At 41.3% G+C, this 27134-nt stretch overlaps 2 protein-coding genes and 1 pseudogene across 3 annotated transcripts in view; 2 read left to right on the top strand and 1 right to left on the bottom strand.

Annotated features, from left to right (window-relative positions):
- The first annotated feature begins 4 nt into the window (after positions 1 to 4).
- On the top strand, positions 5 to 18836 carry ABCE1 (ATP binding cassette subfamily E member 1). Of its 2 annotated transcripts, none has more exons than XM_088660281.1 (18): positions 5 to 121; positions 5710 to 5884; positions 6109 to 6194; positions 6822 to 6919; positions 8585 to 8702; positions 10396 to 10533; positions 11096 to 11165; positions 12098 to 12194; positions 13544 to 13633; positions 14514 to 14635; positions 15065 to 15286; positions 16548 to 16607; positions 16694 to 16752; positions 16858 to 16968; positions 17059 to 17201; positions 17343 to 17465; positions 18137 to 18248; positions 18360 to 18836. In XM_088660281.1, the coding sequence occupies exons 2-18, from the start codon at positions 5782 to 5784 to the stop codon at positions 18405 to 18407; spliced, it is 1800 nt and encodes a 599-aa protein (XP_088516407.1). In that variant the 5' UTR covers positions 5 to 121; positions 5710 to 5781; the 3' UTR covers positions 18408 to 18836. The 2 variants fall into 2 exon arrangements, with proteins under 2 accessions (XP_088516407.1, XP_034968352.1); XM_035112461.3 differs by lacking the exon at positions 5 to 121 and adding an exon at positions 157 to 290.
- Positions 2191 to 3194, top strand: LOC148687348 (cardiolipin synthase (CMP-forming)-like; annotated as a pseudogene).
- A 1006-nt stretch (positions 18837 to 19842) lies between the features above and the next one.
- Positions 19843 to 27134, bottom strand: part of OTUD4 (OTU deubiquitinase 4) — a 32127-nt gene continuing 24835 nt past the window's right edge. The window contains exons 18-21 of the mRNA XM_035112459.3: positions 26157 to 26295; positions 25552 to 25821; positions 23609 to 23649; positions 19843 to 22272 (exon numbers count right to left, since the gene is read on the bottom strand). Of these exons, the coding sequence (XP_034968350.3) occupies positions 21097 to 22272; positions 23609 to 23649; positions 25552 to 25821; positions 26157 to 26295 (1626 nt within the window). The 3' untranslated portion in view covers positions 19843 to 21096. The remainder of the gene's footprint in view (positions 22273 to 23608; positions 23650 to 25551; positions 25822 to 26156; positions 26296 to 27134) is intronic.

Below are 27134 nucleotides of genomic sequence, written 5' to 3'. Positions count from 1 at the left end.
CAGACACCCCGTCGCTAAGCGATGGCGTCACGCGCAGTGGCCGCCCCACCCTGCGCTTCCGGCGCTCTGACCCTTGTCTACGGCGGCGGTGCGTAGCTCGTCAACAGGCAGCATCTCTATGGTGAGCGGCGCCAGCTCCTCCTTTTAGGGTGTCGGCCATTTTGGCCGGGTGGCAGTCGGAGCACGTTGTCTCCGAGCCCAGCTGCGAGCCCCGGAGGGGGCCCTTCGCAGCTTCCCCGTTTCCCTCCGTCCCGGACGAGAGGCCTCCCCTTCCCCCCCCTCGCTTCTTGGTAAGTAAAAGCTGTCGGAGAGCGATAACTTGGCGGGCCACCCGCTCCTCCTCTGGGCAGGTGGAGCCGCTTGAGCGGCCGGAGATAAGGCTGGCTGGGCCGCGCGGATTCCCGGCCGGCTTCGGCTGTATGAGGAGCACGCGGGTGGCCCCCGGCCCTTCCAGCTGCCGAATAGGCAGGGCAGGCTCCCGCCTCCCGGGGTTCCTGCCTTTCTTCCTTCCCCTTTAGTTATTCCCCATCTCCACGGGTTGTCGAACCCCTTGGTTCTCCCCGACTCTCCATAATGAATTCGGATCTTCCTTTTCCACGCAGAGGCCTTTGTTTGGGGGCTGGGTGGATTCCACGCTTTGAAAAGGCAAAAAAAAATTGGGGGGCGGGCGGCGGGTTGGCTCCAGCTAAACAGACCCTCCTGGTAAGAAAGGTTAAAACAGTGGTCGACTGTCAAAAGGTGTTTAAATTACTCTTTTTTTCCTCTTGCATGAGCCGCTCGGGTAAGCTTGTCTTAAGTCAAGACCGCCGCATTGTTGGCTGTATCCTCCATCTCCTGTTAAATTCAGTGTCGGTGGCCCTCCATACATATATACCTAAAGAGAGAGGGGGAGTTCCAATCCCTTGGTTTTTAATCTTCCAAGATGTAAGGCCACGTCTGTGCCATTCATTTAAAGCACAGCTGTGGCATTTTAGCAGCCATAGCTTCCAACAAAGAATATTGGGAGCTGTAGTTTTTTTCAGGGTGCAGAGAGTCCTTAGGAGACCCCATATTCCTCTGACAGAGGTCCTAGGAAAGAGGAGCCACTTGTTAAACCACTCACTCGGAAAAGTGTAGCTCTATAAGGGAACAGGCATTTTGTAACAACTCTTTGTATCCATAGCAAACTACAGTTCCCATGGTTCTTTAAGGGAACCCATGACTGCTGAAGATTTATAGTGCTTTAAATGTATGGTGCGGCAGTAGTATTGACATGAGTAGACTAGTGTCTCTTTTTAACAAAATTAGTTGAGATGGATAAATTGGTCGTCTACTGGTAAATTTGACATGTTGCTGCTGTCTAAAGTTGCTAGAAGGCTATTTACAGTATTACATAGAATCATACAATTGTAGGGTTGGAAGGTACCATAAAAATGTGCTCCTTCTTTATCCCCCCCCCCCCCGCATTAAGTAATGGCTTAGATAAGGATGGTCCCTCTATGGTTTTCCATTGTAGATTTTAGGATGGTTAGTTGATCTCTGTGTACCTATATGGATGTAGGAGTTGCCTTTTTAAAGTTAAAATAGGTGTGTTCATCTGTTGAAGCCAAAGCAAGAGAGCTAAGGTATCTTAAAAGTTAACCATTTTTATTGCTAACAGCTGCATAAAATATTCTCACTTATAACTTTGTTCAGCCACATCAGGCAGTACTGAAGGACCTAGAAGACAGAAGGCATTGAGAATTATATCATTTCTTATGACAACAACTATAGGAAAGTGGTCTCCTTCAAAAAATGCTGTGCATAAATAGAAATCCCAACTGAGGTACAAAAACAGGATCTCTGCACTGGGGAGAACTTGGCTTATAGCTGGAGCTTTGCTTCCTTTTCCTGTGTCAGCAGTTCTCTTTGCCAGAAAGACCAGCTTCTTAAACAGCTTATTATTATTGCTATAGCAAAGCTCTCACAGCATATTTCACTCTCTCACAGCATATGCTAGTCGCTTCTCTCTTTCCTGGCCCTCATGAGGAAAAACTGATATCTTTAAATGAAAAGAGGGGGTGGACTCTAGGATTACAGAGGCAGAAAATGGCCTTTCTTTGCATTCCTACAGGGTGGAGCTTTTTGGTCTAACTACTGGCCAAGTATAACATCAAGTAGAATATCAGCAAACATGGCCCCTGTTCAGAATTAACATAATTTGATGCCTGCAGCTGGGGGCTCCTGAGGGGCACAGGCTGTGGGCCCCAGCAAAGCCTCTGGCACCAGATTCCTCTCCCGGGTGCCACTCATGGCCGCTGCCTACCCTCGCCTGCTGCTGCGCCCGCTGGGCTCCTGGCAGCTGCTCACCTCGGCCTGGCCCAGGTGCTCCACCCGAGGGCCCGGGCAGCCACGATGCAAGCTACAGGGTCGGAGCCGGAGGTGGCCCACAAAAAACACAAGAGCACGGTGCTAGGAAAGCGAGGCCTTCCCACTGATACACCAAACTGTATTAAAACTCTTGGACAATTCCTAATTTTCTCTCAATGGCAAGGATTGGTCTGGCACCAGTTCTGGGCTACTTGATTGTTAAAGAAAATTTCAGTATTGCATTGGGTGTATTTACTCTGGCTGGAATAACAGATTTGTTGGATGGTTTTATTGCATGAAACTGGGCCAACCAAAAATCTGCTTTAGGAAGTGCTCTGGACCCTCTGGCTGATAAAGTTGTTATCAGTGTCCTGTACATTGGCCTGACTTGTGCAAATCTTATTCCAGTTCCTCTTTCATCTATGGTCATTTTAAGGGACATTGCATTAATTGCTGCTGTTTTTTATGTGCAATACAGAACTGTTCCTCCACTAAGAACACTTAGATATTTTAATCCATGTTATGCCACTGCTCAGTTAAAGCCAACATTTATCAGCAGGATGAACACAGTAGTACAGCTCATCTTAGTGGCAGCTTCTTTAGCAGCTCCTGTTTTTAATTATGTGGACAGTGTATCTTCAGACCTTATGGTGCATCACAGCTTTCACAGTGACTGCATCTGCTTACAGTTACTAGCTGGTCGAAAAACAGTTCAGGTGCTAAACAGCAACTGAAGGATATCAAGAGTGAGTTGCTGACTTCCTATTTGGTTTGTGTTGGGATGGCATTGCCTGCATAATATTTGGACTATGGATAAAGAACACGTCTTTTGATAGCTTTGTCTCAGTGGAAACCATGTCTTCACATTGAAGCTAATCAGAAGTTAAAATGAAGTTTTGATCATGTCAATATGTATAATTTTCAATGCACTTTTTCAATTTGTTGCAAATAAAATGTTTTACCTTAATGCAATTTTTTTTAAAGAATTAATATAATTGAAGTAATAGTGTTTTTCTACCACACTGAGGCATTTGCTGTGTAGGTAGAAGGTTGGGTTGTCTGTTTTAAAGGCAAGTCTATTAATGTATGTGATATGATGAGGATGGACAACTTTGTATTACATTACGGTGACCATTCTGTTTTCCAGACTGTGGTTCAAGGTATTCTGCTGTGCAAACAGCTTTATTATAGAGCCTACCTAGCAGGGTAGCACTGTGGTGTGTGGTGCTGTGGGTTAAATAACAGAGCCTATGGCTTGCCAATCAGAAGGTCGGCGGTTCAAATCCCCATGACGGGGTGAGCTCCCGTTGCTCAGTCGGTCCCTGCTCCTGCCAACCTAGCAGTTCGAAAGCACGTCAAAGTGCAAGTAGATAAATAGGTACCGCTACAACGGGAAGGTAAATGGTGTTTCCGTGTGCTGCTCTGGTCGCCAGAAGCGACTTAGTCATGCTGGCCACCTGACCTGGAAGCTGTACGCCGGCTCCCTCGGCCAATAATGCGAGATGAGCGCCGCAACCCCAGAGTCAGTCACGACTGGACCTAATGGTCAGGGGTCCCTTTACCTTTACCTAGCAATAAGAATTTTCCAGTAATAGAGAACATGCACTGGGGTGTAGCATTCTGTATAAAGAACACTTTCATATATTTGCATGAAGGATGTGAGAGAAGGAGAATAAGATAGAATATCTTTGTTTATCTGAAAACATTTATCTGAAAGTTTAGACAGATCTCTATAACTCCTTATTCCTCTCTGGCTCAGAAGTGTGCTCTTCAGTGGTATTTCTTATTTTTTCATGAAATAGTCATTGTCCCATTGGGATTCTATTCCTTAATTTCCTTTCTCTCTGTCTTTTTAATCTTCCATCCTATTTCATTGTTGTATTACTTAGCCATGTGTTATATTTGTGGTATGTCCTGTTGTCATGTCTGGTCTGTTATGTTTTTGATTATGTAACTACTTCTGTAAAGAGCTTACTCAAAAAGATCTTTATAAGCATTCATATTGTATTGTTATGCTGAACATACTTAAAGACGTATCCCCTTATCTGGACAGTAGTGTTCTGCACAGTGTACTTTCATGGTATTATCATGCCAATCTCTGGTTGGGCCCAAATTCTAAGGCATTTTTAAAATAAAAGATTTCACTAGAAAATTGTCTATTCTGCTCACCTAGTTATTGCAATACCTGATTTTCAGGACAGTACACTTGCAGCTAAAGATCATGGCACTAAAAGCATGCTAGTATTGGATTTACCTTATAATTTTGTAGCGTCCAACTCAGAGGTAGGAAGCATCGTTGTCAGAGATAATGAGGCAGTTTTGCAGGAGGCAAAAGCATGATGTTCTTGAAGGCAGCATATTCCCAGTCATCTTGCTGTTAAGTCCTTACTAGTTCAAGTGTTAATGTAAATTTGGTTATACATGAAACTGAATTTATCAATCCATGGTAGTAAAGAAGCTTGTAATATTGATGGGTGGAGCCAGAGACTTGCTTCCATTGCTAGGAGATAATGCCTTTGTCATTCAGTATGTATCACTAGTCTTTCACAGCATCAAAATGACTCACCAATTACCACAATGAATTTTTAAAGTGGAGAATAAAATTACTGTGGTGTATATAAGCATGCATGAATAAAAAACATAAGAGAGCTCTTTATGTTTCCTTGGATAAAAATACTTTCCAGAAATAATTTGTCACTTTGCATGAAGAAGTAACTAGAAGTATGTGTACAGTCAAGCAGTATGCACATTTTATCTTGTGTATGTATATACACACACATTTCATCAGCTCCGCAGGTTGGTTTTGATATATTTTCTTGACACTTTGTTGTATATAAGTTGAAGTATTAAAATATGGCAGGATAGGTCCTATCTTTGAAATATGCATAAGGAAGGTAACCTGGTTTTTCTCTTTCATTGCATTTCTCTGTCTCTGTAGTTTTCCATATAAAAACTGGATCTTCTGTCAATGTTTTATTTTGGACCAGTGTGGGACTTTATTGGTTTACAGAAATGTCCCTATTGTGGCATCTCTTCAAAGTATCTTAGTGAAATTTGTTCCTTGTCTGTCACAACCAGCTGAATAAATATTGGGAACTTGAGCAGGATGGGAATCCATGACCCTCCAAATGTTGTTGGGAGTCTTAACTCCCATTATCGCTGACTATTGCTCATGCTAGCTAGGGCAGGTATGAGTTGGAGGGCAACACATTCCCAGTTTCTAGACTTTGCCCACAATGATTGCTTGTCAAAATGAGAACCCATGCCTGAGTTTAATGAACATGCTTGATATTGGACTGCACTTCTTATATCATTATATAACATACTCCAATCATGTGCTTTCTCACTTTTTTATTAATCATTCTATTTGTTTCCACATAGAACTTGAATTATCCAATTCCATTGTTTTGGAATCTCTAGTCTGTGTATCTACGTAATTCTAAGTTCATCACGATGGCTGATAAGCTAACAAGAATTGCTATTGTGAGCCATGACAAGTGTAAGCCAAAGAAATGCCGCCAAGAGTGCAAGAAGAGCTGCCCTGTGGTTCGAATGGGTAAGGAACTCAAAACACTTAATACAAAACTCTGTTAAAATTAAAACAAGCTGAATGTTTCACTTACTGGTTTGTAGACTACAGAGTCAGATTTTTAAGTATCCATGACTATTTGAGGTTTAAGTCACAAATTGATGCTACTGCATGGTTTCTAGATCATATTCCATACTAATGCTTTCAATAAGACCTGCGTGTCTAACCTTTTTAATATTCCTTTTCACCAGGGAAGCTGTGCATAGAAGTGACATCACAGTGCAAAATAGCATGGATTTCTGAAACATTGTGCATTGGTTGTGGTATTTGCATAAAGGTAAAGATTACGTCTAGTAATAATAATTGAAATCTGTTTAAAACATATGTCACATTAGAGCTGTTTGGACATGGGTGATCATCTCCCCATCCCACCTCCATACATTGAGAATTTTGGGCACATGTGCTCGTCACTGCACGTCCCCTTCCTCCCAGACATTCAAATAAACATGGCTAGTGACGTCCCCATGGCTTCACCTTGCATGTACCATTGTAAACTCTGAAAACCCCACTGTGGCCTGGTTCACACAGTACATTAATCCATAGTTAAACTGGTTTAATTAGAACAAGTGGTGTGCTGGTAAATGTTACTGAAATAACATGCTTTGCTGCTCTCACCCACCCACTGTGCTGTTGGAAAATACGTTGTGGTCTCACTTGTCTTTTTTTCTTTTTGGTCTCCTGACAAAGTTTAAGAGGGAAACCAAGGTTTGTTCTTGGTTTGCTTCTCATGGTTTGTATGTAAGTCTAGGATCAGATGGCAAATCAGACCATGGCTTGTTTCCTGAAAACATAGTAGGATAGGGGCAGCAAATACAAGTGGAAAACAGTTTTATTCCAATACTATACTTGGTTTCTGTTTTGTTTATTTGTTGTAACGTAAAAGCTTATTTTATTTGTGTTACAGAAATGTCCTTTTGGAGCCTTGTCCATTGTTAACTTGCCTAGCAACCTGGAGAAAGAAACAACACACAGATACTGTGCCAATGCCTTCAAACTTCACAGGTATCAACTCTGCTACAATCCCTGAAAAGTTGTTAATATAAATTATTATCATTATTTGTTAATCACCTTCCACTTTCCTTCAAGGCAGTGTACAAAATAAAATAATAACAGCTGTTAAAAAGTTAACGGGGGAAAACCAGGATTTGAATTTTAAACCATACAGAATGGACACCCATGCCAGCTGGTAAAGCTTATCACACACACAAAATGTATTCAGTTGTTTCCAGAAAGTGCAGATAGTGGGTGCCTATCATATTTTGACAGGAATGCTGTTCCACAGAATGGGGCAGTCACACTGAAAGCTGTAGTCAAAATCACTGTGGAGTGGGCTTCTGATATTTGGGGACTTTGAGGAAAAACTCTTCTACAGATTGCAGTGGCCTGGGAATATAAGGTAGTTTCTCAAGTGATATGGTCCTGAGCTGCATAGGGCCTTACATGTTAATACCAAAACCTCGATGTTGGCTCAGTTGCAGATTGGCAGCCAGTGCAAGCAAGATGCTATATGCTAGCAGTCATTTACCCTCACAAACAACCTAGGAATCTCTGGGAGTGAAGGTGTTTACTTCATTGTCATTCTCTGTGACGTGAGCTAAACATATATGGCTTCATTGCTTACCTGGTACAGAACTTTTTAAAGAAGGGTCTGTTTTCATTGTTGCTTTGTAAATTAAGTAAAACTTGACATTTGTTCACAGCTACCTTCATGGAGTGAAGGAGAATTTTCCTTGAGCTAAATGACTGTACCAAGGGGTGCATAATTAATGTAGGATTGCCACAGTCTTCTGCACTTGCTTTTTATACAGTGCTAACACTGCGAGTCTTCAGAAAACAATAAAAAGAAGAACTTGGTGCAGCCATATACGAACCAGTCCTTGAGTTACTGGTTTTTAAAATGGGTCAACAGTATTATACTGCTCCACCGGAAGCTTTGTGCTAGGCCACTGCAAGCAAACAGTTCAACCACCTTTTGAAGGGCGTGAAGCTGCTTTCTTCCTGTAGGATGTACCCAATAGTGCAGCTGCATTTAGATCTCTGTGCTTTATGAATAGTGTTTTTAAGGACAGCTTTCTTCACAGCAATATAATATTGGATAGAATGACCTATAGGTTTAGAACAGAGTTTTCCAAACTTTTCATGTTGGTGACACACTTTTTAGACATGTATCATTTTATGACATGGTTATTCAGTTTTACTAGCAAACGGGAGGTTAAACTAACCCCTAATAAGAGTGTTTGCATGACACACCTACACATGGCAGCTGACACACTAACATGTTGTGACACACAGTTTGGAAAACTCTGGTTTAGAAGAAAGAAGCAATTCCTTCCAAGATAGGAGTACAAACAAGTGTGGTCTGTGTGTGTGTGTGTGTGTGTGCGCGCACACACACACACATAGGACTTATGGCGAAAAGTCTTCCCTTCTGAATTATTCTCCTTTGTAAATGTGTCTTGTTTGCCTATATAATTTTAAATTCCAGAGCAAATAGATACTGTATCACTTTAGATATCATTAATTATATTTCCTTATTTCTAATTAAAATGATGCACATAATGGGGTTGAGAGAGGAAAGCATGTTGAATTAACACCCAAGTTCTCTCTTGCTGTAGATGAGGCTGTGTCCGTTTATTGTTGTGTAAACTGTTGGATTACTTTATGAAGGTTGCCTATTCCACGTCCAGGAGAGGTGCTGGGGTTGGTTGGAACCAATGGTATTGGAAAGTCAACTGCCTTGAAAATCTTAGCAGGAAAACAGAAGCCAAACCTTGGAAAATATGATGTATGTATTTTAAATATATGCCAAATGTGATTTCCTAATAACCTTTGAAACTGCATTTTGCAGTTCTTGTGCAAATGAAAACGAGTAGTGCTTGCTGGACTGGCAGCATTACTTTGCCCCAATAAGTAAAATCTATATAGCCTTTTAACCATTAGGAAGTTCACATGTATGTATGCTAAGAGATATACAGACATCTTTCACGTGAGGATGTTAACCATCATTTTCCTGTTGGACCAAGAAGTCAATGGGTGGGGAAAGGAGGCTGTTGAAAGGACGAGCATTGTAAAGCAGCAGTGATGACAGGTGTTGCCATAAGCATCTTTCCACTCTATTGCTATTGGTCTTTTTTATTTTATGCATTATTATGCCATTCTGTGTTACGAACACAGAAACTTAGGGTGTTGCTTTATACCAAATCAGACCATCTGACTTACACTAACTGGCAACAGCAGTCAAGGGTTTCTGGCAGAAGTCTCTTCCCAGCCCTAGCTGGAGGTGCAGGGGATTGAACTTGGGACCTTTTGCATGCAATGTATGTGCTCTACTACCAAAATACATTTCCTATTCCAATCCCCCTTTCCAGCTGTGAATTCACTTGCATTCACATCCCACATAAACACTTCGTGGTTTTTGCCTTGTGTAGTAGTATTTTGTGAAAACTTAAACCCCCCCAAGCTTGAATTGATATACTATACTTTGCGGGGGGGAGCGGGGGGAATCCTTGCGTACCTCCATTATACCTCCATTAAAAGTTTTAAATCCTAGATTTCTGTGACGGAATGCATAAGTAAGCAGTAGGTTCAGGCATCTCGGTTCTGACTACTTGACCTGATTGATGTTAAAGTTAAGTTTTTGTACAAAGAATTGGTTGCCTACAAGTAGCTGTAATGACTTGCTAGCTGTATTCTATGCAAGTTGGACAAGTTAAATTTAGTCCTGCGTGATTTGCTTCAAACTAGCTTCTCAAAAATACCACCTGACAATTTCTCTGATGTAAAAAAGAACAGAGCTGTAAGCTGCTGCTACTGCTTTATGAAGGACATGATAGACACATTTGTGAGTCACATTACACCATAGCTAATAGTTTAGCATGAATGTGAAGATTACACCTGCTTTTCTTCTCTCCTAGCATGAGTGGGAGTGAAAACCATAATCCCTAGCTTCCAGTTACAACTGAAAGGGAATTGTGATTTCTTTAGTTCTAAACAACCCATGTTCAAGAATAAATCTTGGCATCGCATCATGGCTTGTTTGGAGTGCAATAAACCATGATCTCTGGTTCGGACCTAACACTTAGGTCACATATTTTGCTTTATTCCTTACATTAGAGGAGTTGAAACAAAATAAAAAAACTCCTTCCAGTAGCACATTAGAGACCAACTAAGTTTGTTATTGGTATGAGCTTTCGTGTGCATGCACACTTCTTCAGATACGAAGACCAACAAAGCTACCTACTTGTATCTAGAATTAGAGGAGTTGTGCTTTGTTCCTTATGCTAGGGGACCACTTGTACATTCAATGTAAAGTGTTTACTACGGACTACTGGGGTGTGATTACAGCCAGTGTTCCTCTAGGAGGCCACTGCTCCTTCATGAGCACTTCAAACATTTTCTCAAAATGCCATTCAAAGTATTCTTATCCTTAGACGTGTTTCCATACCTCTCAAGTGTTTATTTGAAATACTTTTGGATAGGATCCTCCTGACTGGCAAGAAATCCTGACTTACTTTCGAGGATCTGAGTTGCAGAACTATTTCACCAAGATCTTGGAAGATGACCTCAAGGCCATCATTAAGCCCCAGTATGTGGACCAGATCCCTAAAGCTGCTAAGGTGAGTAATCTTGTTAGCTAAGGCTACAGTCCTAAGTTCCCTTATCTTGGAGTAAACCTCATTGAATTCAGTAGGACTTGGTGCTGAGTAGACATGGCTAGGGTTGTGCTGTAAGGTGGGATGGGGCAGGAAGAAACAGGCTGGTTTTCTGTATGGGGTAAAGGTAAAGGACCCCCTGGATGGTTAAGTCCAGTCAAAGGCGACTGGGGTGCGGTGCTCATCTTGCTTCAGACCGAGGGAGCCAGTGTTTGTCCACAGACAGCTTTCCAGATCATGTGGCCAGCATGACTAAATGCTTTTGGCACACAGAGAACCGTGATGAGTGCCAGAGCGCATGGAAACGCCATTTCCCTTCCTGCCATAGTGGTACCTGTTTATCTACTTGCACTGGTGTGCTTTCAAACTGCTAGGTTGGCAGAAGCTGGGACAGAGCAATGGGAGCTCACCCTGTTCTGTATGAAAGATATAAGGCAGAGTTTTAGTGAAGTGCAGATTACAATTTTAGTATAGTATCTTATATCGTGGCTTAAGTAAAGTCCTGGTTGTCATCTTATCGTAACAGGGAACAGTGGGCACTATATTGGACAGGAAAGATGAAACTGGCACACAGACTATTGTATGTCAGCAGCTTGGTAAGTGATGTTTTTATACAAAGTTTTAAAATAATCTGCGTACTTAGTCCTAAAAGCTTTCTGTTTTCTTTTTTAAATTGAAACTTCTTTCATAAACCTTAAACTTTTAAATTCACATTCAGCATTATATTTTTTAACATTTAAGAAAGTTTATAGACTGCTTAGTGCAGAATGGTGATTAATATTAGTTACTTATAAAATATTTTAGGCTTTCTTTGTAAAAGTATACTATCATGTGTATCTTGCCCTTCTGTCCCAGTAATAGGACTTAAGCTAAAAATTGCTTGGGTCCAGACTAAGTTAGTCATGCTGTAGACCCATTGAAATCAGTTGGACTTAGTCGTGAACAGCTTCACTTTTTCCACTGGTATTGATAGTCTAAATCCATCTCAATCACAATAAAACCAATTAATAATACAGTAGCCATAAAATAAATGCCACAGAATTACCAAATGGAGGCCCAAATTAAAAACACCAACACAAGAGGTCATTGAAAAAGGCACGTTTTCACCTTTTTATGAACAATATGGGAATATGATGGAACCCTATGGGCTAAAGACCACAGGGAAGAGCAGTAGTCCCTCACCGCTGCCTTGCCAGAGCCTACTTTCTAGGAATGAACAAAACCATTCATAAAAAATTATGTCTCGAGGTTCATTCCAAAAAGGTCATCCAGAAGGATGCTATAGCTGAAGCCATAGTTGCATCCGCCAACACTTAACTTCATTTGCAGAGGGCATCAGTTCATTTTGGGACTTGTACACGTTGTGCAGTGGACACTGTTGATGCAACCCAAGTTAATGTGTGGAGTTACTTATTGATATGAATGGTGAAGTTCTTGCGTAGAAACTAATATATTTAAGTATAACCAGTTGACACGTTAGCATATTTTGTACGTACAGTACTTGGTTGTGAGAAAAATATATTTGCAGATTTGTCTCATCTGAGGGAAAGAAACGTTGAAGATCTATCAGGAGGAGAACTTCAGAGATTTGCCTGTGCTGTGGTTTGCATTCAAAAAGCTGACATGTATGTAGCAATTTGGCTTTTTATAGTGACTTCAGTAACTTTGCTAATTTTAGAATATTGTTTGTGACTTGAGTTGTACGCATAATTTTCACTTACCTAATTAACTTCACATCTTTTACTGACTAGGGTTTATAAACTCTGTGAAATCTAGTGTTGTGCAAGTAAAGCTGTCTTTCAGCCCATCACAACCACCAAACTTGCTCTGGAGAATCACTTGACCTGCCAGAGCAGATCTTGAGGGTTTACAGGAGAGGAGAGAAGTCCTGTTGTACAACAATATCATCATCATGATTTATTATTTATATGCCACCCACCTGGCTGTGTTACCCCAGCCACTCCGGGCGGCTTCCAAGAAATGAAAACAAAATGAGACATTGAATATTAAAAACTTCCCTGTACAGGGTTGCCTTCAGATATATTAGTAGAAGCCTGTTCCCCTCATGTCCACACCATTGGATACAACCTTGTTATGTTAAGACTGAAGACTTTGGCAAGAGTCCATAATAGTCACATAACCATTTCTATTACAAATTATTTTATGCAGCGTTTTGACAAGAGAGTATTCAAATTTTAGCATTCAGCATGCTTTAAACTTGTATTTATAACCAGGGATGCTGTGTTCATGGGAACCAATCTTTTCTGCCGACAACATAGGGACTGAAATACTTGTTGTGACTTAACATGAGTGTTCACTTTCTAGCAAGGAAGCTCACATGGAGTTGTCCATGTATAACATTGAAAAGACATTTTTCACAACTTACTGGGGGAATTCTTTGAGTGAAACCAGACAGATAACTGGGTCCAACCTCTGTGCTGGCCCAGTGGGTTATCACTGTTTCGTGTGATACTGTGGCAGAAGAACAAGGCACCAAATGCCAGAGCATGGTTGAGGAGGTGGTGGGGCTATTAAGCCTTTGAGAAATGGGACATGGCAACAGAATATTGTATCCTCACCCCTTAACAGGATTCCAGCCTGCCATGCCCTCCAGGGTATTAGAAGCTGTGTAAAGGGTTCAAAGGGGCCAATTCATTCCTCTACATAACACACATTTTCATTTTTCTCTTTACTAACATGACGTTTCATCCCTCAAGCCTCATTTCCCATTTGCTTGTTTTCAGCTTTTTGCTCCCTTGGGGTTTTTAAAAAAGACTTTCTGTACTTCTGCATAACTTTAGGTGCACCTGATGGTGCTGGCATATCCCTCTTGTTTCTCAACAATCCCTTTTTGGGCTCCATTCTTATTGGTTCTCAGTTCATTAGAGAGAAATAGGATTTAGGGAAGGATTGGTGGTCTGTTAAATTTGATGAACATAAAACCTGTCCGTCCCCGCTTTTTTTCTTGCGATAGCTTCATGTTTGATGAGCCCTCCAGCTACCTGGATGTTAAGCAGCGTCTGAAGGCTGCCATTACTATTCGATCTCTAATAAATCCTGACCGGTAAGTAATGTAATGATAAATGGCGGTACTATTACTCAAGCCTCATAATGCTGATTACATGTGATAATTTTCATATGAGAGATATGTACTTGGAGGCGGGATGTTTAGTATCCTTACTTATAGTTCTTATTGCATGTGTTTAATATTGGTTTACTGCGTAGGTTTCCTTCAGATCTGCAGTTAGAAGGTGATACATAATTAAATTAGTAATAATACTAATTGTTCATAGTATTATCCTGCCCACTAGCGCCTGAATTCATACCAGGTTTTGTGATTTCAACCAAAACTGTTGCCAGTATGTGATTTCAGTTGTGATTTCAACCAAAACTGTTGCCAGCACTTACTTAGTGATGCAGAGTCTGAGGATGCTACTGTTTGTTCTTAGTTTTAATGTAGAAACAGTAGGGGTGGACATTGCTTGCTCCTGGATAATATCCCACTTATATCTGAAGAAGTGTGCATGCACACAAAAGCTCATACCTATGACAAACTTAGTTGGTCTCTAAGGTGCTACTGGAAGGAATTTTATTATTTTTTGTTTCGACTATGTCAGACCAACATGGCTACCTACCTGTAACAACCACTCATATCTATTATTTTTTTGTTTTAAATTTCTCTGCATCTACTTTTGTAATTTATTGGGTAAAGTGGAGAATAAACTGAAACTGACATTCTTTGACTTTAATATCTTAGTAAAATAACGGCAACCAGATTTTCAATATTTTCAATTTACCATTTTGCTTAAAATGCACTATGAAATGGTACCATGTACATATGATACCATGTACTAGCAGAAAAAAATTCATGCTGTCATATTTTTGCTTGAATCTAAAAACAGAAGAAAACTAATTCAACTGTCTTTTTGTTTTTGTTTTTTCAGGTATATTATAGTTGTGGAACATGACCTGAGTGTGCTCGATTATTTGTCTGACTTCATCTGCTGCTTATACGGTGTGCCAAGTGCTTATGGTGTTGTCACTATGCCTTTTAGTGTAAGAGAAGGTAACTATATTTTAAATCAACTTTCTCTTCCTCAATTATGTGTTCTTCCTACAAAATAGTTATGTGTGATGTAAACAATTTGATATCTTTAGTGTGCGTGGGTTTGGTTTTTTTACAAATACTTCCTAAATGCTCTCAGGCTTCTCATACTTAAAAAGTAGGTCACATTAGACAAATTACTGAGCTGGGTTAGCTCTCGCCTTTACCAATATATAGTTATCTATATAGTTCTATTCACTTCATTCCTCATCTGTTTCATCTCAGTACCATGAAAGTAATATGACATGCATTTCCAAGTGAAGAGCAGACCCTGAGTATCCCTAAATAGAGCTGAGTCCTATTTTTGGGTTGTCTCTTGTTGTTTTGTCATGTTGGTGATTTATGCCTGGTTTAGGTGCTCTTTACTAATGATGATTTATCTTCCTACAGGGATAAACATTTTCTTGGATGGCTATGTTCCAACAGAAAACCTAAGGTTCCGAGATGCATCTCTTGTTTTTAAGGTGGCAGAGACAGCTAACGAAGAAGAGGTCAAGAAGATGTGTATGTATAAATATCCCGGAATGAGAAAAAAGATGGGGGAATTTGAGCTGTCGATCGTTGCTGGAGAATTCACTGACTCTGAAATAATGGTGATGCTGGGAGAAAATGGTGAGTGTATTTCAACTGGAGAATTCATTGTGATCTGTTTTTCAGGGGTTAAGTCCAAAGGCTGTGTCAGAGTGAAAGGATATTACTTGCTTATCCCTAAAGTTGGGGCACATCCAATGTCATTTAATATTTACCCTTCTGAATCCAAATTGATGCAAATAGAGGACATAGCAAAACTCTCCAGGAACAGCGTTTGGTTGTTTCCTGGCCTCATCCAAATTAATTGCAATATTTTAAAACCGTTTTTAAAAAGTTTCAAATGTCTCAGTGGATACTAGCAAAAGAAATGAATAGACTGAAAACCATCATTTAAAAATGAATGGCAAGTGGCTAGTCCCGTCCCCCCCAACTTGGATCAAGATGTAAGCGGCTTCTCTTATTTTCTGCTTGTTTCACTACTTTGTGAACATTGATACTTAGCTGCAGGAAGATAGTTGCACTATACATGCCTGAAATACCTTTATTCAACCAAGCATGGACTCAGTTCTCTAAAGTTTTGAAAGTCTTGCATGGGCGCAGAAACCGATTTATGACTTCTAAAGTAAAAAAAAATCCATCACATTAGAACTGGGCCTAGAAGAGAACTGAGAGCTTGTGCACCTTGTGACCACCTGCTGTTAAATGACAGTCAAATCAACTGCATTCCACACCAACTGAGCTTTCTTACCATCCTGCATATTAGCCCCACGTAGAACACATAACAGTAGATTAGGAATGCTGCATCAGTTCATAATAAACATGCAAGTAAAAACAACACTGAACCCGTGTTTTTTAAAAAAGAATTAGCATTCTGCTCTTAGTAAAAAATTTTTTAGTGCAGCAGTGATGGAAGCATTTGTACATCACGGTGTACTATAGTTAATATTTTACCCCAATTGTATCCATTAGTGCCAGAGGTGGGGTACAAACCATGATCTCCAGCTTAGTGATATACCCAAACCTGGAGATCATGGTTTGTTTTATTCCAGACAAACCTCAGTAAAGATTCTGGTTTATGGAACAAGAACAAACCATAAACTCCAGTTTGGGTGTAACATTTTGCCACATATACTTGTGGAGATGAGGGAACTGGTTACAGTTAGTGCGTTCATGATAAAGCATGAACTATAGTTTACTGAAATAAGCAAACTGGACCTATATGGTGCCTTTAGATCTGTTCCCCAAAGCTTTGCCAATTTTATTATATGCAGATTTATGTTTTAAAGACTAGCCATAAACTATGCTTTGCTAATTTTGATTTTATATATTTTTAATCTTACAGGAACTGGAAAAACGACATTCATTCGCATGCTTGCTGGGAGACTGACACCTGATGATAAAAGTAATGTTTTGTGTATTTATTTAACATATTTAAAACTCTAATTTTGGTTTTAATTACTGTGACTACATATGTCGTCTCTCTTACAGGTGAAGTACCAGTTTTAAATGTTAGTTATAAGCCGCAGAAGATTAGTCCTAAGTCTACTGTAAGTGTTTGTTTCATGTTTTCACTTTCTAAGTAATAGTAATGGGAATGACAGAGTAAGAATGAGGGGAACTGAACTAAACAAAGTGTGAACTTATTTTGATAGGGAAGTGTACGTCAGCTACTTCATGAAAAGATTCGAGATGCCTATACACACCCCCAGTTTGTGACTGATGTAATGAAACCTCTACAGATTGAAAATATCATTGATCAAGAGGTATTTATCACCCATGTGATACCATGTTTTGTAGTTAATGGGTCCCTTCCCTCTTACACCAAGTGATTTTTTAAATATTGCTTCTACCAGGTGCAAACATTGTCTGGTGGTGAGTTGCAGCGGGTTGCTCTTGCCCTCTGTCTTGGCAAGCCAGCTGATGTCTACTTGATTGATGAACCTTCTGCATACCTAGACTCAGAACAACGTCTGATGGCAGCTAGAGTTGTCAAACGGTAACCTGGGTAGTGTGGATAGGGAAAGAGGGGTGCATGTCTGCAAATGTTTCATTTGATATTTGAAGGTAGTTTAACTTTTTTTAAAAAAAACATTTTAAAAATTGCAAAAGCCTCATTGATTTTCCCCTTTCATTTCAGTTTCATTCTCCATGCTAAAAAAACTGCCTTTGTGGTAGAGCACGACTTCATCATGGCTACCTACCTTGCAGATCGTGTCATTGTCTTTGATGGCATTCCATCTAGGTGCACAGTGGCAAACAGGTAATATACAGCATTGGGGGGGGGTATTGTAGTGCAGTTTTGAGGCTTATGTTCCTATGGCAACAGGATCTGCTTCTGCATTTGGATCCTTCTACTCTGGGAAGGAGCCACAATATTTGTTCAATCCCTGTGGTGTTCATGTTTGCTTTGTGTTGATGTCATATTATTGCATGGAATTGTTGTGAAGCAATCAGAGTAAGGGCAGTACTTCCTGGCACTGGAGTCTTGTAGGTGTTGTGTTTACTGGGTGAATGAGCCTATCAGTTTATGCCATTTATCACCCAGTTTATGTGGGAATCATAAAATTGTAGGGTTGGAAGGGACTTACGAGTCCAGCCCCCTGCAATTCAAGAATCTCAACACGTCCCCCATCCAGTTGGAAACTATAATGGACCCTTGTTAGCTTTGCAAATGTACTAGCAGTTTTATTGTTTCACCACTAGGGAACCAATATTGCAAAGCTGGAAAGGGAGTAATGTTAACAATGGATGTGATTTAAGAGGCCAAGATGATTTCCTAGTGCATTGTGTTCCTAGCAAAAGTAAAAGAGAGGACCCTTTAATGGAAGTCCAGGAAAAAGAGATTGCACTCTTGCCTCTCCAGACTATGCAGGTTTACAAGACCATTAAAAGCACTTTTGAGAAAGTAATATACACCTGCTTTCTTCACAGTCCTCAAACTCTTTTGGCCGGCATGAATAAGTTCTTGTCTCAGCTTGAGATTACTTTCAGAAGAGATCCAAACAATTACAGACCAAGAATAAACAAACTCAATTCAATCAAGGTAAGAATTCTAAGCTTTCTTCAAATCTGTCGTACAAGGAAAAAAATGTATCCGGAATGCTGTTTGATTAAGCAGGGGTAAGGTTTCTAATGGTATTTTTTTTTCTAACAGGATGTGGAACAGAAGAAAAGTGGAAACTACTTTTTCTTGGATGATTAAATGAAGAGTTGATCATCAGTTTATAAAAATGAAAACTTTGTTATATGAAATGCAATCAGGTTTTAAAATATTTCTCATTCCAGAGGTTAAAATAGAATGTTACTGTCATGTAACATCTACTGCCCAGTAGCAGTGTCAGAGCACCACTTTTTGTGCCTGCTAAGGCCATCTTTTGATGTAATATTTCAAAGCAGAGACAGCTGAAGTGACCATACCAAGATACTATGTACTTTTTCCACAATGGGGATATTTTGGTTCAAACCTAACTTATTAATGTACCAAATGCTGACATGTTTCCAATTTTAAGTCTTTGAGCTGTTTTCTGTACAAGATGGTTTACAAAAAGTCAAGATATAGAAATTGCTTATTTTAAAAGATTGACTCTCTGTAAATGAGGGTTTCATAAATAAATGTCATCTAAATCTACAATTATTGTTTGAATGTCAGTGATCAGATTGCAAAGGCTTAAACATGCATAGTCCTTGACAAGCAAGATCACTCATGAGTTGTTAGTCTAGTTTCTCCCTTGAGGTTCTGTGAGTAATGCATTAAACTAATTCCAGTATATAAGTCATTGTAATGAGAAAAGACCGTCCTGAACATTAGTCTCCTAGTCCCATTTGATCCCTCTACCTTTGGATTACGGAGCTGGTACACATGTACTTGCTTTCATGTTTAAAAGTTATTTGCATTTTCTCCTTTCATAGGGTCTATATATTAAATCTGGAAAGGTTCACAACAGAGAGCCCTATAGGGTTCTGCAAGGCCCGTGTAATTGTGTCTTATCACATGTTATATTAACACAGCTAGTGCACCAATAGGGGTGAAGTCAAACTATTGGAGTGTTACAGCACTTGCTGTGGCTAGAGACCAATGCAGGAGAGAAATATTTTATTGAAGCTGGGGGCAGCTGAAGGCATCCATTTTCACTGTTACATGTGTACCATTACATTTCTTCTCTCCGTGCTCTCCCAGCAGTCATTTCTCCTCTGGTCTCTAAGCACTGAGGTTATCTGCAGAGGATTCCCACATAGCGGGGTTAATGTCATCAGCCTTCATGTCACATTTGCAGGCTATAATAGTTTGTCTGGCAGCAGGCCTGCTGCCAGCTCCCAAAGAGCACATTCTTGGGAATCCTGCCATCTTCCATTCTGTGCCCATGACCAAGCCAATGTAAACGTCACTGAGACAGAAGTGCAAACATACTGGGAATATGAGCTTGGCAGAGTACATCTTTGTTTCGGGGGAGGGTGGGAGAAAATACCATATGCTCTGCCAATCCCAACTATTCCTGTTTTTTTTTAAACTAGGTATTAAGCTTTAGTTGCAAAGTTGTTGTAAGCTAAACTTTACTCAGCTTCCTAGTCTACACTTGAGTTTCAGTTACCTAGTTATCAAGTAGATGTTTAAAAACCACTCACACCATATAAAAAAATTCAGAAAAACAAAACTTTTTTAATTATAGCATGCATCAGAAGGGTATTCATAAACAGTATCATTCAAGTCTCCCGATGGAAATTATACAATCTCTTGGACACAAAATAGTAGTAGCCATCACCTTCTCCACTGATATGCACACACAAATATACACAGTCCAACTTTACAGAGAGGGAAAAAATGGAGCACATATTTCAGTGCTTTGTAAGGCAAAAGAAAGCAACCAGATTGATAGTGTAAGTTAGAAATTTCCCACTCAAAGATGGGCAACCAGGCTTTATATATATATATATATTATATATAGGCAGAAAGGAGGCTTTAAAAAAAGGCAAGAACAAACAATACAAACATTTCCACAGTGTAAAGGGGCAGAGGAGGCTTAACAGCAACTCACTGCCTAAGCTTAAACAGAAAAGGGAAGCTTAGATCTAGCCCATGCATTTCTCACGTAGCAAGTGTTTCAAGGATTTGTCAGTGCAAAAGTATCTTAAAAGTTCTGTTGTAACAGTTGCAAAACTATTTTGGAAATGCACAGCATCTACTTTTGTCGAGGGTACACAGTCGGCATAGGCACCATTACAATCATACCAGTGTTAAGACTGCCTGGAAGAATTCACCACAACTTCCTACCAGTTTATACACGAGTATTCTCGATTGCTTTTTACAAGTTCAAGAAATGCTTTATAAAATTAAAAAATATTTTTTTACCCTATGAGTAAGACACTATCAACCACCTAGGACACACAAGGATAGTTGACTACCATATGTGGCATCCTGAAGCAAAACGCAACCTCACATGTTCAAGTTTCACAGATTATTGAGATGAAAGGCCTTTGGATTGGAAGCACATCGAAGTCAACTGTCCAGGAAGCTACAAGTGTTTAGACCCAAGATGCAGTATGCGTGGACATACATTCTATTTGGTTCAACATTCTTCACTGTCATCTGTCAAAATACCCAACCGTAGTAGGTTTCCATTGTAGCCACTTTTTTCTATTATAAATTCCAAAGAAAAAGTCCAAATACCAAACCTACCTTTCAATATTTTAAACACAATCGTTTATAATAGTTTTCTGAATTTAAATAAACCAACTAGCATTTATTTTTTAATTTCCAAGTGTTATTTAACACTCATGAGGTTATTCCCCTTGGGCCCCACATCACTCTTCAAAGAAAACAAAGGGGAAACCTTTGGGCACATTTCAGCTGTCAACATTCATGTGCATGTTGACGTCTTCTGGAAGAAGTACTCTTAAGGCAGCTGCTGCCCACGATAGCCATCTCCCATGTTTGCTCTTCTTCTGTCATTCCGATATGGCCTTCCTCTATAATTGCGATGATACTGAAAGCCATCATCTCTGCTTCTGCTGTGTGGGCCCCTCCAGGTTTCTTCATTTCTTGAGTAATTGTATCCCCCCCGTCCAAGAGGGTAGCCCCATTCACCTCTAGGCCTTCTGCCACCTCCATACGTTTGGTTATAAAACTGTTTTGACCGGCCACTCCTCAGCATATCACACACTTCATGCTCATCTTCAGAACTCTCTTCCCTTGGCCTTTGTACCCGACAATCCTCCAGGCCTGCACTGGCTTGGTCATTCTTCTCTTTATGGCTAAAAGCAGAGTTTTTCAATTCTCTTTTTGGTGTCGACACCACCTGTCTTCTGCTGTCCTGCATCTCTGTGGATGGGTTTTGGAGTAGAGACTCTGCTTGTGTAGCAGATGGCGCAGCGGGACAAGCCTGCTTCTCCCTAGGCACTCTGGTTGAGGTTTTATTTAGAACATTACAGTCACTCTTTGGAGTGGCTGCAGAGAGAGGTAAGCCTTGGATGCTGTTTTCACTCCTTGCCTTCTGAAACGACTCGGCATATCCCGTCGCTGCAGCAAGGCTCTCCTTAGGCAAGCCAGCATCAGCTCTCTTGTCCACAGGGGGCACAACCACTTGTCTCACCCCAGAATTGTCAACATAGCCCTGAACAGGATACCCATACCAAAGTTGAGAGTACATTGGTGCAACAGGAACAGGTCCTAGAAATTGATTCTGCCCAAACGGAGGTTGTGGGAACATGCTTTGGCCCCCGAAGGACTCGTCGTATTCAGCAGGAAGGCCTTGCCCTAGATTCTCAGACTCTACACAGACAAGTCCTTGGCTTTCAGGCACTTGAGCAGCAGGTATGAAGAGGGGCACAGATGGAGGCCGGGTGTCAGTCTGTGGACTCTGGCCATTCATTCCAACTTCATTCTGCCCAGGCAAGTGTCCGTCTATTCGGGCAGCTTCATTTCCGTTCTGAGATAAAGAAACCTCTTGCATCCAAGGGTTGTGGGAATACACTGCCAGGGACACCTTTGGGTACATTCGGCAGGCTGTTAGGCAAGCCTGATGAAGAGGGTACAGATACGAGTGAGGGGCCCACATGGGGCAACTGTACGCCTGCAGAAACGCAAACAAGGAAAACTTGGGTGAACCTTCATCACACGAAAAATCCTCAATCTAGTTTTTCAAGTTCTTATTTTTCATGCCTAAAGCAGTATGTTGGTTAACATCATCCAGTTACAGTTATAATGTGCATAGGTTATTTTCCCTAATGCATGACACCTCAATAGGATATCATTACATTAACTCACTTTACTAAGCTAAAGGTGTCCCCTTATAAAGTAGCCCCCACATATTGGCAAACCTTCCTAAACAGGGTTAAGGTTTTTCTTCGGGTCTCCCAGAAGCACTCTTAAGAAGAAGGATTTGATAGCCCACTTTATCACTACCCAAAGGAGTCTCAAAGCGGCTAACATTCTCCTTTCCCTTCCTCCCCCACAACAAACACTCTGTGAGGTGAGTGGGGCTGAGAGACTTAAAATAAGTGTTCCTAGCCCAAGGTCACCCAGCAGCTGTACGTGGAAGAGCGGAGACGCGAACCTGGTTCCCCAGATTACGAGTCTACCGCTCTTAACCACTACACCACACTGGCTCTCTTAATAGAACAGCAATAATTTTAACTATTTGATAAAGTGACGACCATATTATTACAATCCACCCCCTCATACAGGGAGATTGTGGTGGCAAAGCTGAGCAGAAAAAGACTTGCTTCTTGGGACTACTTTACTATTTGCAACCAGCAGGTGGTGCAACAGGGTGCATTTTTATTTTATCCTATCTGGAGATACATTTTATGCAGCACATCTGTCCTGAAAGACTGCGTGTTGGTGAGATGTTAAAGCCTCTCTTTGCAAACTAGGAAGTTTTCCATCAACACAAGTTTCATTTTCATCTGGACCAGGAAACTGACCAACTATACTAGGACAGGGATCCCCAAACTGTGGCCCTCCAGATGTTTTGGCCTACAACTCCCATGATCCCTAGCTAACAGGACCAGTGGTCGGGGAAGATGGGAAATGTAGTCCAAAACATCTGGAGGGCCGAAGTTTGGGGATGCCTGAGCTAGGATATGAAAGCCAACTTCAAATTATGGCTTTCATCTCCTGCCTTGTTCCAAAGCTGTTAACCATAGTTCTCTAGTTCGGACAATACAAAAAGTTCGAGTTGTTAAAAGCAAATTGTCATTTGCTTGGTTACGCTATGAAGGGAGGGTTGAGGATTCAAGGGGCTGGGATGCATGTACAGGCAATTGGTGTGTTCATATCTTGATTTATTAAGCTGAGGTGTGATCAGCTCAAATAAGGCCGCACTCATAACCTGCCCCTAACAGTAGGCATGCTAGAAGTGTCAATTTAGTTCAGGCATACCGGAGTGGAAAATACAGGTAACTTACCTTTACACCAAGGTTGAAGAAAAATCGGAGGATATTTTTATCTGAGAAAAGGAAAAAGCAAAACAAATTCAAAGGGTTTCCCCCCCAATTCCTGTGTGTGTGTGTGTGTGTCTATTAGAACTGTGTCACCTCGTCTAAAGCTTTCCATTTCTACTGATTCATAGCACAAACAACTGAGTTCTCAGAGAGAAGATAGTGACCACTTTGCTCTTCCTCTGCTCATGCTGCCGCCGCCGCTAGCTCATGGTTTTGATTAGTATTGCATCTGAAACTGGGCTTAAGGTTTTTTTCCCATTTCAGGTGTACCACCACCTGTTGCCAAGGCATGTTCTACAGCATTCCACCTGTTTGTCTGGGGGAGATAAACCATGAACCAGACACTGGCTTAGTATTACATGCAAAAGAGATTACTGTCTTGTAGTATGGCCTGGGAATCAACTCAAGGTTTAATGCAGGCATAGGCAAACTCGGCTCTCCAAATGTTTTGGGACTACAACTCCCATCATCCCTGACCACAGGTCCTGTTAGCTAGGGATGATGGGAGTTGTAGTCCCCAAACATCTGGAGGGCCGAGTTTGCTTCTGCCTGGTTTAACCACACACTTAAATAAAGGACCTGAATCTATTACATACAGAAGACTTGCAGTACTGACTAGGTGTATTGCTTACACATATTTTTTAGTGAGGGTTACAAAACTTGACCAAATTAGGCAATGAGATGGAAGACAAGAATGAATGACTGCTCTAGAGAGCAGTAACCCCTATGAATTGTTGACAGATTTTTCATTCTGTTGATACTCTAGTGTACACCTATCCTTGCTAAGCAATATGGTGTTAAACAGCCACAGATTCCCTGTAGACCTTTCAATCCTCAATGTTGCTCCCATGCACAATTTCCTACAAGCCCATATGTTTCTAAAATGGCAAGCTTATCAACAGACCAGTCAAATTCCAATCCTGAGCACATTTAATTGGGAGTAAGCTTTGTTGGACACAGTGGGAGTAAACACAGCTAGAACTGCACCCTGTAAATCATATTAATCTGTAGAAGCCAGAAATAAGGAAGGATGCAGTGTTATCTCTGTTAGCCAAACTCTTGAGTAAATCCACTGAGGGCGGTCTTCAACTATTTTTACTCAGAGTAGACCTATTGAAATTAATGGTTGTGGTCCTTAATGGGTCTAATTGAGTAAAAACTCAAATGAATACCACCCACTTAAATTTATGATATGACTAACTTTGTCTCATTAATTTCAATGGTCTACTCCAGGGGCTGGCCCATACGTGAGGCAGGGTGAAGCAGCCGCCTCAGGCAGCAGAAGCCTCAGGCGGCGCCCCCTTGAGCACGCCACAAACCCTACCACCTCTGCCACTGGTGGTGAAGTGAGATTATGAGATCTTGCTGGAAATCAGCACTGCTTCTCTGGCTGCTGCAGTGCAGCAGCGGCAGGTGCCACAGCACTTGCTTGATTCACCTCAAGTGGCAAATTGGGGCATGCTGCCCCTGGCCTACTCTCAGTGGAACTTAATTGATGCTAGGCTAGAAAGTTTCCTATACAGTGGTACCTCTACTTATGAATTTAATGCGTTCTGAACGTACATTTGTAAGTAGAAAAAAATTGTAAGTCGAATCCCATAGGAATGCAATGGGAGAAAAAATTCGTAAGTCGAAGCAACCCTATCTAAAAATTCGTAAGTAGAAAAAACCCTATCTAAACCGCATCCAAGATGGCGGGCGGAGCTCCATTTGTAAGTAGAAACATTCATAAGTAGAGTTATTCGTAAGTAGAGGTACCACTGTATAATTCTATTTGTGGCTGCTTTAAGACAGTCAATCCTTGCCCCCATTTTTTATAAAGTTACACACACACCCCTAACCTAGATTTTGACCAAACTTAACAATATTCCCCTTCAGCTATGGTGAGAAGGTTCCTTCCCCCTTACCATTGGGAAGATCCTCCCCTGTGCTGCACAAGGAGTAAGGTGGTGCAACGACTCGCTCCCCCTTTTCGTTTAGAGGGAATCCAGGGTAAAGTGGGTCCTGGTAAAGGTTCATGGTTTGAGGCACAGGCATTAGAGGCTGGTTCACTGCTTGGAGCGATACTGGAATGCCAGTAACTGGACTGGAGGTCACATGGACTGGGGACAGAGTGGGATCTAGCCCAGTCACTGGTGTTGGCATCACCGAGGACACGGGTATTTGAGGTGGAAGACCTAAGACACAAAGGGTGGGGAAATAATTTTAAAAAGAACACAGAAAATTGTCTAGATCTAGGTAAGAGTAACACCAATAACAAATTTAAAAGTCACATTTGTGGGGCAAGATGTGGATTGATCAAGTGTAAAATACAGCAATTGTGGGATTGCCGTAACAACCAGACACTGTGAGATCCGACAGGCAAAGCATTTAATGTTGGCAATGTCTCTTTAAAAAAATATCTCGTCTGTATTAGCAGATTAGACAGATTTTTAAGAACCATTTTAAAGCAAGGCATGGCATTGAAGGACCTTGTTCTTTTTGGATGAGCAAGCTATTTGTTTCTCCGAACCTGTTGGTCCATAGGTTGTTGGCTCATTTGGCCAAGCTGGCACAACAGCTGGCACAGAAGGCACTGGAGGAGGCAAATGCATCTCGTGAAAGGCCAAAGATGGAGGAGGAGTCACGCCTGGTATGTGTTCCTGGAAGCTCTGCAATTCAAAGATGCCACACAGAAAACTTTAGTCATGTTTCCAAGTCAAATGCTCAGCCAAGAGAAAAAATTAACTCGTGGCAAAACATACCCTCCTTCCCAGGAATGAGAAGGCCTTATAACTTCAAGGTCAACTCCAAGGACATTTATTTATTCAGAAGTCTCACCAAGTCTTACTTCCCTGTTAAGCGAGCACAGGGCTGCAGCCGCAAGGTACAAACTCATGCAAAATATGAACCGGCTATTACTAATTTATTTTTATTTGTTTTTATTATGCTGCCCATCTGACTGGGTTGCCCCAGCCACTCTGGGGGACTCCCAACAAAAAATAGTAAAAACAATACAACATCACACTAAAAACGTCCCTGAACAGCTTTCTTACACAACCAATTGTGCATCAGGACTGAACCCTCTTCACCAAAGGCAGGATAGATAGATCTAAGGCAGGGGTCAGCAAACGTTTTCAGCAGGGGGCTGGTCCAGTGTCCCTCACACCTTGTAGGGGGGCCGGACTATATTTTTTTTGGGGGGGGGACGATGCAAGAGCACCACAAGCCCCGGTGGATGCTTACCTGTGTCTTGCGAGCGGCAGGGGCTGGCGGGGTCGGGATGATGAACAGTGCGCAAAAGGGCTCTGGAGAGGGGCTGCTTAAAATGGCAGCCGCTCAAGCACTGCTGCTGCTGGCACCAAAAAAGCCCAGCCCCCTTCCTTCTCTAGGCAGGGCAGGGAGAAGCCAGAAGGGGGGAGGAGGAGGCGGCGCCACCATGTGAGGGAGAGGGAAAGAACGTGCATGCTGGCGATACATGCAGCGATTCCCGGACCATCCGCGGGCTGGA

This window comes from Zootoca vivipara, chromosome Z1, assembly GCF_965207765.1.
Source record: "Zootoca vivipara chromosome Z1, rZooViv2.hap1.1, whole genome shotgun sequence".
NCBI lineage: Eukaryota > Metazoa > Chordata > Lepidosauria > Squamata > Lacertidae > Zootoca > Zootoca vivipara.
This window is presented reverse-complemented; position numbering and strand designations above follow the sequence as displayed.

What these genes read in the sequence shown, in the direction of transcription:
- ABCE1 (XM_088660281.1), top strand. Translation starts at nt 5,782, where the DNA reads ATGGCTGATAAGCTAACAAGAATTGCTATTGTGAGCCATGACAAGTGT. An exon ending in GTTGTGGTATTTGCATAAAG is followed by an intron (nt 6,195 to 6,821) that starts GTAAAGATTACG and finishes TTTGTGTTACAG; the next exon opens with AAATGTCCTTTTGGAGCCTT. An exon ending in AGGTGCACAGTGGCAAACAG is followed by an intron (nt 17,466 to 18,136) that starts GTAATATACAGC and finishes CTTTCTTCACAG; the next exon opens with TCCTCAAACTCTTTTGGCCG.